Here is a 13,954-nt window from a genome sequence, read left to right as displayed (position 1 = left end):
TCACGCAATTTTTCATAATGGGAGTCTATGGGAAAAAAACGCAACTTTCATAACTTTTTCGCGGATAGAATTTTTTCTACAATGTAGATTTTAATGAAACTTCTCACAGTCGTAAATAAACGTATGGCCTATAATATGGTGAAATAAAATGTATAGGTCCGTGAGCTTATTTTTGAAATATTTGGCAATGACTAAAGTGAACCGTCTATTTCAAGCTAATTTTAAGACATTATTTTGAATTATTTAACGTGTAAGATGTTTTAATATCATATAACTAATAACCCCCGATTCTTTGGACCTATGACAATAGTTGTGACTTTTTACAAGCGAACCATTCAGTAATATATAATTATAAAAGGTCAATTTTGAATTTTTTGTAACTAATACGGGTTTTCTCATGGAACGCCCCATATATAATAATCAGGTTTTTTTAATGGTAATTGTCATTATTACGATGCGCTCTTTTACACAGGGTTGACTGTACTATAACATTGGACTTCTCCCAATAAACATAACTTGATTTTCATAACATTACTAAATTGTAGATAGAAAGCGGATTACATTTGCGTAAGGACAAAGAAACTTAAGTTTGCGTATGAAAGAAGTAAGCATAAATTAATTTCTTACACTGAATCTTACCTATTTATATTACACAGATTCCGCGTTCTTACTCTATGCATACTAGTTAACTTATTTACTTAGGTGTTACACAGAGGAAGAAAATTCATTTTAATCTTTGACCTGCTAAATTTCTAAAATGGACACCATCATCCAATATGGACAATACCATTTATTACTCAAAGAGGTTTTCACAGAAAAATTATTGACTGAATAGTGAACAGTGCAGATCATGATCAGCCTGCACGGATCTTGGACTGCACCGGTCGCAAAGCCAGAATCACTTGCAGGTTAAGTGATTCCATACCCAGCCTGGTCAAAACAATGTACTCGTCAAAAAGTTGACCTTAATCTGTTGTCTTTTATTAATAAATATCTTTTTTTTTTGGATATTTTCTTTGAATCTCTCTATTTTTATGTTTGGGGCCCCATATACAACCAGTTTATTATCCTCGTTCGTTTAAGATAGACTGATACTAAAAATATAAAATAACACAAACTTAAAGCTAAATTACGATATGTTTTTATTTTATACATATAGAGGAATGATCTTCAGTTTAAGTTTATTATGGAATGCGTTTACACGTTCAGAATATCGACAACCTTATACTTTGATGTGAAAGGCTTGCACAGGTCAGAAGTCAAAAATATCGACCGAGGTCCGAAGATTCTGTCTAGTGAATAGCAAGCCATGCTGTACTTGTTTTGTAACAAGCCATCAGAAATAAATTCTCATAACATTTATTTTTGAAATCTGATCTTGGTTCAGGAAATTTAAGTGTTGATCTATAGACCCGCTCATAAGCACAAACTGACTTAGAAAAGGCAGTCGAAATAAGGAGGTCATGTGACAATTTTCATTTTTTTTCCGTAGGCATTCACCAGTTATGATATCAGCATACATACTATCTTGGATCTGCCTGTGCACGGTTATCACATGCGGTGCTGGGAGCAACTGTATCTGTAACAACCACAATGCAAGGCCCATTTACAAGTGCGATAACACCAACACGATGCCGTTCAGTTCACTCTTTTACGATGGAATGGATAGTCATTGTCTGGTAGAGGTTAGTGGTCTTCATGCAAAGAAAGGATGGCGAGCTGGACTGTTTGTTGACAAAGATTCTGTAAGTAAAATATGGCTAATTTCAAACAAACCGCCCATTAAGGGAAAGAATTTCATGTCCGAATACAGGAACAAGACATTTGTTTTTTTTATGAATGTAATATGTGTAAGTCAGTTGCCCTGCTCTCGTAGTTATTGGAAGAAGTTGTCAATGACTTGTTAAGAACATGTTAAGGATTCATCAATTAACTTAAATTTATTTTTACTGACTGAATCATCAGAAATGCTATTGAAGAAAGCTGTTTAACATTCCCTACTAACAGAAATTGAACCATAGTGTAATACGTGACAACAGGTGGGCTCCATTTGTAAAAAAGAAAGAATAGTTCAGTCGTAATGTTAAGCTTTAAACGTCACCTCAGTGATATGAGTTTAAATGATTCGCAAAGAGATATGTACGTCTCTCATCGCAGTTATTTTAAGTATTTTGCAGAAAGTTTGACTAGCATTATATTTACAATATGAGGATATATTTCAGGGTTATCAGCGTGTGGCTTATATCGAAGATGACTCTGATGTTGTACGTCAGGCGTGTATGAAATCTCGGCTTCCAGGTTAATACTTATTAAGTAATTTTACCTCAATACACTTATAAAACAAAGTTGGCAGTAACGTACCTAGAATACAGTATGGGTACATGAGCCACATTCATTTAAATATTTTACACTTGTTATGTTTTCTAAGAAAAAATTCAAAGTGACTCAAGTCTTCGCAACAAGATTTTTTCTTAGAAAACATAATAACTGAAATACATTTAAGTGTATATGGCTCATGGACCCATACCCTATTCTAGGTACGTCACTGCCACCTGTGATTTATAAGATTTTTCTTTGTTGTTGTTAGTTAATCACATATAATAATAACATTTTTTTTATAATAAATGTTTTATTCTTTAGAGCATGACGCAATGTAGTGGTGCTCCGTGACCTGTCGATTCGGGCATCGTATGGACACCCGTCTCCTTTACTTGTTTGTTAACTGTTTAAATACCAAAATAAGCTTTAGAAACAGCCTGACTGAACATGACGCATTGAAGCACGTTAATTTTTCATATTTCTGTCCCGTAGCAGGGCTTCTTAAGCTATTTTTCACTGATTTATTAGAAGCAGAAGAAGAAGAAGAAGAAAAAACTACTGAATAAGTATGTGTAACTTTTTATTCAGAGAAAAGAGCGGCCTTAACATCAAGACAATCTTGAATAATATAAAATACATTAGTGTGCACTGGGGTTTAATGTAACAGCATGCAATAGAATATTCCGTATGCTGATCGCATGTTGTTGGCAGTGTCTTTTAAGCATTTTAGTGCAGTTTTAACAATGCGAATGGGGAGGGGAAAGGGGTAGGGGGTCAAAATTTAATTTTGCAACAGGAGATCACTGAAATTATCAGTTCTGTTGACTCTTATCATGTTGGAAACGATTGATTCTGCCTTTGCGACCAGTGTAGATTATGATCAGCCTGCACATCCATGCAGTCTGATCATGATCTGCACTGTCTGCTATTCAGTCAAAGCCTTTTTGGTAAGCATCCCTTTTAACAGTTAATGGTGTTGTTCCATTTCAAATATGGACAAGTTCGTTATGAAAATTTAGCAAAGTAAGGGTTAATTAGCTTTTTGTTGCATCTGAGGAAATCTATGCTGCAATGCTCAAAATAAACAGATGTAGATCAATGCTGCTAATTGTTAATAACTTTAAAGATATCCTGGGTCCATTTTTCATTCAAATATTTTAGACATTTACATCAAATGTGGAAAATCCTCATAATAAATATGTTTATTTTCACTAAATTTATCAATTAATTGTATATACATGTAGAGCTAGATTCAGATTCATATCTTAAATTTTAGATGTCATACAGTGGTTAAAAAAACGTGCAGTTTCTTTGGTGGCAGTACACATTTATGTAGAGTTTAGCTATGATATTTCTATATCAATTAATGATCTTATATTTACAAAATAAACTCTGTGTAGCAAATATAAAATTTGGACCCAGTATACCTTTAAAAGTCAAAAGCCTTCACTATTTATCAGTAGCTAAGTTTTAATGTAAACCAGCGGCGCAATGCTTTCAGTGATTTTGTTATATTAATATTATTTCATCAAATATGAGTTTGTTTTTCAGTGAAATAAAAAACGTCGTAAATCGATCGCGATGTTAATATAATTGCAATTTTTTAAACTATCGCTGCTTGGAATATGTTCGATTTAGTGATGACAGTAAAACTAATAAAAAAGCTCGTCTGGCAGTTGTCAAAGAATTAAAGCAGTAACAAGATATTTTTAAACCATCTTTTCGCCACATGTTCACATCTTCGCATGAAATGTTATTAACTAATACATGTATGAAAAGGAACAACGTATCGCTAATAGTGTACTTACAACTGTGTTTCAGGACATGTTGAAACTGAACCGGGCTGTTACCCACAGGATAATCTGATGTTGAGTATGTGACATTTAGCCTACACTTCGCCTTTCATGATTTGATACCCAGTTTATTTTCTACTTCAGACTCCAATGATATGAGCCACGCCATGATAAAACCAACATAGTGGCTTTGCGGTTTCGCTAGCTAAGGTTTCTCTAATTGCAATAGGCTTTGAAAGCAAACAGCATGGATCCCGACCAGACTGCACGGATGCGCAGGCTGGTCTGGATCCATGCTGGTCGCAAAGCAACGATGATGGTTTTCTCATAGTGCGGCTCAAATATCAAATTCATACTGCAATCATACGATAGATTTAAAATCTGTGCTGAAATGTATCTAATTAGGAGATCTGAGACTGGTCTCTGAATTAGGTTTGATAAAATTATGAAAAATGTTTTGTTCTTTGTACATGCTGGCGGCATTAACGTCTCCCCAAGTAATTTTAGATCTAGTTTAAAACATTTATGATTAAATGGTTAGGGTAAAACTACACTGTTTATACATTTAAAGATCATGTTTATTTATGTGCAAATTTTCTTGTATAGCTGACGGGGATTTCTGGTGATTTCACCGATGCTGGCGGTGTAAGATGACTCTCGTGATGTAAATGACGTATTACAAAATGCATATTATGTTGTAATTTGTATTTTATTTTATAAAACGGAACGAAATCAAACACCTTAATAGTTCCTCTCTGTTCCTTATAGTATATTTCTCGATAAAAACGTTGTCTTATCAAAAATACATAACGTTACACTGCAAGTAATACTAGGCTAATGTACGAAAGACCCGTGGTGACATTTTAACTTCATTATTTCACGATTTCTGCTTCATAATTTCACGATTTCCGCTTCATGAATTCATAAATTCACGATTTCTGCTTCCTGATTTCACGATTTCCACTTCACGATTTCACGAATTCACGATTTCACAATAAAACTTCACGATTTCTTGATTTCACGATTTCATGATTTCAAGATTTCACGATTTCTGCTTCATGATTTCACGATTTCCACTTCATGAATTCACGAATTCACGATTTCTGCTTCCTGAATTCACAACTTCCCGATTTCTTGTTTTCACGATTTCCACTTCATGAATTCACAATTTCACGACTTCTGCTTCCTGATTATCTGATTTCACGAATTCACGATTTCTTGATTTCACGATTTCTTGATTTCCACTTCTTGAATTCACGACTTCACGATTTCACCATTAAACTTCACGATTTCATGATTTCTTGATTACATTTGTTCTATCTGGCCAATCCATTCCGTTACTCTCCAGTCAATGAAGTGTTAACGTAATGAATGGTTTGGGTTACAGAGGATGAGTTTATACTCCTGCATACGTCTGTGTGGAGGTTGGGGAGGGATATTGGTGCCTGTACCAACACAGTATTGGGTACTTTCAACATTAAAACATGTATGAACAAAATAAGATGCCTAAGTAGCTTTACTGTTTTAGACAATTCCAAAATATATAAGTATGTTTATTATGCCCACGCCATTTATGGCGACGGAGCATTAAGCCTTGCAGTAGTCCGTTATTTTGTAATCCGTCCATAGACACATTGGTTTCTGTTCATTTAAAAGAGAATGCTTGCATGGATTGAATTTATATTTTGTATGTATATCCTTTCCACGCCTGTAACGTCTAAGCCGCTTTTTACGTTTTAAACGGCCCTCGTGGTAAGGCCGTACTCTTGATCAACTCAGTTTGCATACCATTTACACAGCAGATGGCAACAGCTTACATGTTAATAAGATGCATCGCTTTTCATTTAATACCACAAAGATGAGGAGCTTACTAAAACCGAAAAAAAGGGACTGGAACAATTTCACATTTTAAGCAATAATGCATTCTAAAAGTATTGTTTGTAAGTCTATTTCCTCATCAGTTGAGGCATTTTCGGCCAGTTTGCTCTTTCAGTACCTAAACCTGGTTGTACATTTATATAACACGCCATCTTACATGTAGCGAATATATCACCCGCGCTTTTCTACGTCATACATTAGTCATGTGACTAATAAAGTCGCTAAAAGTTGAAATTGTACTATAATTATGAAATCGTGAAATCGAGAAATCGTGAATTCTTGATGTGGAAATCGTGAAATCGTAATATCGCGAATTCGTGAAATCATGAAATCAAGAAATCATGAATTCGTAAAGTTTAATGGTGAAGTCGTGAAATCGTGAATTCATGAAGTGGAAATTGTGAAATTGTGAAATCGTGAAGTGGAAATCGTAAAATCGTGAATTAATGAAGTGGAAATCGTGAAATCGTGAATTCATGAAGTGGAAATCGTGAATTCATGAAGTGGAAATCGTGAAATTGTGAAATCGGGAATTCATAAAGTGGAAATTGTGAAATCGTGAATTCGTGAAGACGAACTCGTGAAATCGTGAAGTTTTGTCGTGAAATCGTGATTTTGTAAATTCGTGAATTCATGAAGTGGAAATCGTGAATTCGGGAAACCGTGAAATCGTGAAGTTTTATCGTGATATCGTGAATTCGTGAAGTGGAAATCGTGAAATCAGGAAGCAGAAATCGTGAATTCGTGAATTCATGAAGTGGAAATCGTGAAATCATGAAGCAGAAATCGTGAAATAATGAAGTTGAAATGTCACCACGGGTCTTTCGTACTAATGCCTTATTTCTTGTAATTAACGGACGTTTTTTTTCCTGCGCTTTGTTTGAATACGCTGCTAACACAGGTTAAAAAAAAGAAAGCCGTTCATTTGATCTTATTTATACTATTAATTCTTGAATATGTAGTATGCAAGAAAAATATTCTGTCACTGGCTGTAGGTGCAGATTTGAATATCCAGCTCTCGGGTAACCGTTTACACGCTTAGTCGTCAGAGCCTCGATACCGCCGTAAACAGTTACCCTTGAGCCAGTTATTGCCATGTGCTCCTACAACCAGTGAAAGAATCTTATAAAATTAAAGACTGTGACACAATGCAGACTTGGAGCGCCTGTATAAATTATATACTCCGGTACATACCGGATTAACTAAATTTGAACGAAAATATTATAAATGTATATATTTTGTAACCATGGTGATACTAACCCTAACTTTTAGACGGTATTTTACACTAAATTCATGCGGACATGCAAAAATATGCATATTTTTGCCTTGCGCTACAGTTGATAATCATTTTCGGGCATGCGCAGAAGACCGCTTCAAGTCTGCAATGAGTTACATCGAAAATTAATTGTAATACAAAAACGTAGGCGGAGAGGAAAACTAATAATTTTGTTGTTTATTCTTTATTCTATGTCCACTACAGATCCTACTACGTCTACGTCCACGACGACGACGACTACTACAACAACAACAACTACCACCACAACACCTACACCAACCACTACATCTACAACGCCTTCAACACCATCGACGACAGGTAAGTTCATATGGCAACAAAAAAGTTCGGTAAAAATCGGTTACTTCCGTAAATATCCGAAATCTCTTGGTCATAGTTCAGTGGCGGTCCTTTAAAAAGTAATTGATACCACAAGTCTCCTCTGTATGAGAAAAGTTGTTAGCCATATTCAAATACAAGTTAAAGTACGATTTTCAGACCAAAGGAAATATCTTTATCAGCCTTTTATTTATACCAATTACCTATTTATAGTAATGTTCCAATAGATGACTTTCCGTCATTTTTAGGCATTAATAATAAAAGTTTTAAACCAGTATAAGATAAGCTGTCGCTTAGCATTGCATTCTAGGACCTTTTTACTGAAACTTGGTATGTGTATATGCATAGTATCGGCTGTGTTTTGGATTTAGCACCGATTTTAACAGTATTTTAGTTATACGCAACGGCGAGCAATTATTAATCGATGTTCCTTGATTCTGTACCAGTTCTTACCTGTTTTTTCGCATATAACTGTGAAGTTCCTCACGTGATGGGGAGAACGAGTGATTTAAAACACAGTGTCTTGAATTACTCGTCACGAAGATAGACCTCGCCCAGGGTTGGAAGTCCACCCCGTGATTCATAGAACTGTGCTCCCTCTACTGAGAAAACAAAAATCTGGCGTTGAACTATATTTTGTGGTTTGTACACAGGAATCCCCTTTCCAACCTCATTTGTAAGAAGATTTCTGGTATTAAGTTTTCATTTCAAAAATATAAATTAATTAACATAACAGTTATGTCCATTTATAAAATGTATAACTGTGTTGCTTTAAAGTACAAATCCTTGTATATTAGGCAATAATCTTATAACTCAAAGAAAGTACAACGAAAGAAGGGGTCATTATCCTACCTTTAAAATTGTGTTGGATTATTTACCGGTGCTTACCTGTTCTCCGAAAGTAACTGCTAACTTCCGCACATGCTAATCAGAGGTCATCACGTATAGACGAATCGTTCCGCCCGAGGATTGAACCCACGACCCCGTGATCCGTAGATCCGCACTCTATATTGAGTTAGGCGAGCGGTCATGACTACGAAAGGAAATGAGCTAAAGTTCTGGTATACTCAAGAGGAACATATATTCAGTATGGTAATGTTACTGCGGCCGCAAAAGTGCACTGTTTCTAGGGGTAAACCGAACCCAAAAGTGCACTGTTTCTAGGGGTAAACCGAACCCAATTTTTAACAAGGCATGTTATATACCGAAATGTTTGTTAAAGTATGTAGATCCTGAAAGTGCCGGCATAAATTGGTGAGCTGAGAAATCCAAGATGGCGTCTAAGATTGCCGCCATAGAATGAAATGGGTGCTTTTTGTAAAAGATAAGGGTTTCTTCGTTCACTTTTGATGAAACAAAGTGCTGGCATGCATTGTTGTGTAGAATAATTGCAGCACACCTTTCATGAATTGTAAATAACATTTAAATTGTGTAAAAAGGTCAAATTCCTGCTAAAAATACAAATTTTACCCAGTCATTGTCACTAATTTGTAGTTTTGAAAATTAGAACAGCAAAAGAATGGCACAAAGAATTATCTGATACAAAGAATAACAAGTATTGATGTTTTATGGTAAAACTGTTCTAAAAGGTACTCATACTAAAGTGACTTTATATGCACATTGCAAGCAGGTAAACAGAAAAGTACTTGAAGAATTAAAGTTGATACATATTGATGCAATGTATGTGTCTAATTTTCTTCCTCAAGTTATGCAGGTATGAAAAAAAAAACAAATGTTGTGGTTAATTTCTAGTTTTATTTCATGTTTTGTATTTCCCCAAATGATAGGGATTTTTTTTCCATTATGAGGTCAGAACATCAGAATAGCTACATATTTTGTTCTTATACGGTATAATTTGCTAGCAATTGTTTTAAATTATTTATTTATATCTGTTATCATGGACACGGATAAAGACAGGTTTGCATGCAAAAATAGAGTAAAAATAGAGTATATCTTTGCATAACTTAAAAATATATGCATCTTGAAGGAACATTATAGAACATCTACAACGTCGATGAAACAATTAAAAAGTCTAATGAATCAATTTTACAGGAGCTGAAAAAAAATATCGTCATACTTTCCAAAATGTTATATTATATTATTATTATTATACCAGATTTATATACCGCCCTTATCTAATCATTTTCGGTTTTAAATGTCAAAACTGGAAACAAATTACCCAGCTTAAACGTAAAAAGGATGCCATATATAATTCTTTTAATTCAAACCCCTTGATTATAATTTGATTGATAACCTATACCAAAAGGGGACAAAAATGTCGCTCCTATTTTCGTTAAGGAAAGAGGCATTGATCCTGTAATGCGTGTATGTGGTCACACTCTTTTTTACAAGATGTCCCTTTTTAGTGTAGTGAGAATTTCTCATTGGGAAACTCTCTAAGTGTGCTGGGGTTACAATTTCTCTGCTCACTGAGTAGCCTTCACATTTCCGTTAGTACTGCTCACTGAGTAGTGTTCACTGCACCGTGAGTACTGCTCACTGAGTACTAGTAGCCATCACATTTCCGTTAGTACTGCTCATTGAGTAGCGTTCACCGCACCATGAGTACTGCTCACTGAGTAGCGTTCACTGCACCGTGAGTACTGCTCACTGAGTACTAGTAGCCATCACATTTCCGTTAGTACTGCTCACTGAGTAGTGTTCACGGCACCGTGACGGTACTGTTCACTGAGTAGTGTGCATGGTGCCGTGAGTACTGCTCACTGAACAGTGTTCTTGGCACGGTGAGAACTGCTCACAATGTAGTGTTCACGGCGCCTTGAGTATTGCTCACTGTACAGTGTTCACCGCACCGTGAGTACTGCTCACTGAGTAGTAATCACGGTATCGTGAGTACTGCTCACTGAGTACTAGTAGCCATCAAATTTCCGTTAGTACTGCTCACTGAGTAGTGTTCACGGCACCGGGAGTACTGCTCACTGAGTAGTGTGCATGGTGCCGTGAGTACAGCTCACTGAACAGTGTTCATGGCACGGTGAGAACTGCTCACAATGTAGTGTTCACGGCGCCTCGAGTACTGCTCACTGTACAGTGTTCACCGCACCGTAAGTACTGCTTACTGAGTAGCGTTCACGACAAGTAAGTACTGCTCACTGAGTAGTATTCACAGTACCACGAGTACTCCTCATTGAGTAGTGTTTACGGCACCATGAGTACTGCTCACTAAGTAGTGTTCCCATTACCGTGAGTACTGCTCACTGAGCAGTATTCACGGTACTGCTCACTGAGTAGTATTCACGGTACTGCACGCTGAGTACTATTCACGGTACTGCTCGGTGAGTAGTATTCACGGTACTGCTCACTGAGTAGTATTCACGGTACTGTTCACTGAGAGTGTTCACGGTACTGTGAGAACTGCTCATTGAGTAGCATTTACAGTACTATGAGTACTGTTCACCTAGAATGAACTTAAAGACTTGTTGTCTTTGGTTTTCTTTTTGTTTTGCATAAATACTTTTGAAATCTGAAAATTGTCCTGAATTCATATGCTAAATATATCTATTTATCTATCCGCTATTTGAGTTTTATGATTATTTGCCCTTTTGACCTTAAATCTGCATAATATTTTAGGCAATTATGTTAAAAAGATACTCATAAAATCTGACATGTTTTAGTAAAATATTAAAGTGAAAAATAACTAAAATTCATAAGAAAATATAGACATGATGGCGTGTTTAAACACTGTAGTCATCATTTCTTTTTGGCGGCCATTTTGGACGCCATCTTGGATTTATCAGATCGCCACCAGTTATGCCATTATATGCAGGCAGCCTGATAAACTTCAGACCTTTACGAACATTTTGGTATACAACTTACCTCGTTAAAAAAAAGTTACTAGGCCCTGGTTCATTTTTTAATGGCCTAATTTACGCCCTACCAGTATTGTTTGCGAGTTATGATCTCATGTAAAATTGTCACAACGCACACGTAACACGTAATAGATATTTTCAGCTTGTCTTACACTACATTTGTAGTATTTAAATGAAGATAACTAAACAGTCATACAACAAGTATTGTCATGAAATATTATATCGTTAAATTAATTCTTTATATAATATTATTAAATTGTATGAATTCTGCCAAACTTGTGCATCTCTGCGATGTCAAAGTATATTTAGGTCACGTTATTTCACACAGCTGACATGCTTTCATTTTTTATTTGTTGATGATATAGCTTTTTATGATAACATTTCAGCTATTCGTAACATATAATGTTTTTTTTTAATCATTACATTAAAACTATTTGTAACATGTAACGTATTTTTTATTGTTACATTTCAGCTCGTACCACGCTAGGAACTGTTCCAACAGTTAAACGTAAGTGGTTCTCCTTTACTCTGTTGTGGGAATATCTTATACTGAAACTTTGCCATCCCAGTATTAACTTAAAGTCTACGACCTATTATTTAGACAATCAGTGCATCTGTTTTAATGTATACAACACATATAAAACACCTTTTAAAACTCGCTTTTTGAGACAAGGTTTCTTTATGTGGTATAATGTCGGACTTTTGTACTTGTTTTTAGTCGGCAAGACATTCTACAATTATTTAATCAACACTATGCTGAATGCGTTTTACACGTGTAACAACTACAAATAGGAAATATGGATAGAAACATGGTGACAAGGATTTACAAGAAAAATATGACACATTAAATAAACACATCTGTAAGCAGGTGTAGCACGTTTTCATATATATTCGGTTTGCTTTTAAACGGTCGCTAAATACTTCGAACGCCTAATCTATACAATGTACAACAAATAGAGGATATTTGTTCGTTTGCAGTGTGATATCGAAATATATATTATACGGAACAATGTTAGACTCGAAATAACCTTTTTATTCTATATTTATTGGATTCATTGAATGTTTATCAGCAGACGACAAATAATCCTGATTTCAAGACGCATAATCAAACTCTGTACATAGAGCGTCTACTTCACCCGATTTACATTCGTAATATTTTCACGTTTTTTGGGCTTTATCGTACGTTTAACATGGGACTGTTAAACCGTCAAAATACGGAAGAAAATCAGGTATTTTGTACGCAAGTTCGTCCAATACGGTTTTATATTGTACGGTCACGTGTTACAAATAAACGAATGGATGAATAAAATTGATATAGAATAATTTATTTTATTACAAACCTTACTATAAATAGTAACAAAACTGCATCGCAAAAAATCCTGTAATCTAGGCCATATAACTGGCAATCGAGTAATCCTTTTTAAAAACAGATTTATAAGATACAACTAATTCAACAGCAATGACGTTCCTTACATGAATATTAGCATACCTAAACCTATATTGGCACTTGGGCTATGCCCTCGTGCAATTCAGGTTTTCTCGTGCTAATAAGCCCCAAGATTCGACACTGCCGTTTAATAAGTGTATAATATACCTTACTTCAAATAATAACAAAATTTCAAAGGACAGAATTCTGTAACCATCGGCAAATAACCGGAAGCGGGTATTACAACATGAACCTGTTTTTGGCCCGCCAAGGATATTTTGGGTCATTTTTGATGTCGTTTTACTGTGTCATCACGATAAAAATGTAAACGTCCAATCTTACCAAACGACTCAAGCAGTTGAGTAATTGATATTTTACTTTAAGAAATGATTTATAGTAAATTGTGTTCAACACCATTCATACACGATGGGCGAGTGAAATTACTTCGTACGACGTGTAGCCGTCCGAGTGAATAATTTCAAACGGCACATAACCGCCCAAGTATACAGATACTGCTCAAACATGGTTTTGCTATAAGTTATTTCGATTCTTATGTTTATTTGCGTATATATGACACCAAATGGTGTTGTCCAATTTATTTGACCTGTCAAAAAATGGACCCGGCTTTCATTATATTCTGTTCGAGCCTATATAAGATTAACATGAAAGCCGGGAACATGTTTTGACAGGTCAATTAAAAAGTACAATAAGCCGTAACGCTCCTTTGTTTATACATGCCCTGACCGGATGTGAATAAGCCTTGCGGAATAGTGCTGACCGAATGTAAATACGCCTTGCGGAATAGTTCCATTAGGACGCAAATGATAGTTAAATATTCTATACAGCTAATAACTAACTTCTTATGGGTATGTGTACATTAATTTAGACACATTTAGTTTTTAGTCTTGGTTTTAACTAAATTCTTGATCAAATGCGAAAGTGCTATTTCTCTACGCGTACATAGAGTTAAATATCACGTCGGCAACTTAATATGGTTGTGATGATTCAATTACTGAAAGTTATAATAGAATAAGGTATATCATAAAAAACTCATTTAACAGCAAAGGCCTTCCATACGTGGTTTTCGGCACCATCA

At 35.4% G+C, this 13,954-nt stretch overlaps 1 protein-coding gene across 1 annotated transcript in view; it reads left to right on the top strand.

The window, feature by feature from the left end:
* The first annotated feature begins 1,464 nt into the window (after window positions 1–1,464).
* Window positions 1,465–13,954, top strand: part of LOC128548490 (G8 domain-containing protein DDB_G0286311-like) — a 30,010-nt gene continuing 17,520 nt past the window's right edge. The window contains exons 1-5 of the mRNA XM_053523458.1: window positions 1,465–1,745; window positions 2,223–2,298; window positions 4,141–4,191; window positions 7,471–7,584; window positions 11,905–11,940. Coding sequence (XP_053379433.1) covers window positions 1,506–1,745; window positions 2,223–2,298; window positions 4,141–4,191; window positions 7,471–7,584; window positions 11,905–11,940 — 517 coding nt within the window. The 5' untranslated portion in view covers window positions 1,465–1,505. The remainder of the gene's footprint in view (window positions 1,746–2,222; window positions 2,299–4,140; window positions 4,192–7,470; window positions 7,585–11,904; window positions 11,941–13,954) is intronic.

This window comes from Mercenaria mercenaria, chromosome 14 (genome assembly GCF_021730395.1).
Source record: "Mercenaria mercenaria strain notata chromosome 14, MADL_Memer_1, whole genome shotgun sequence".
Lineage (NCBI taxonomy): Eukaryota > Metazoa > Mollusca > Bivalvia > Venerida > Veneridae > Mercenaria > Mercenaria mercenaria.
The sequence above is the reverse complement of the archived record's forward strand: the minus strand, read 5'-3'. Positions and strand labels throughout refer to the sequence as shown.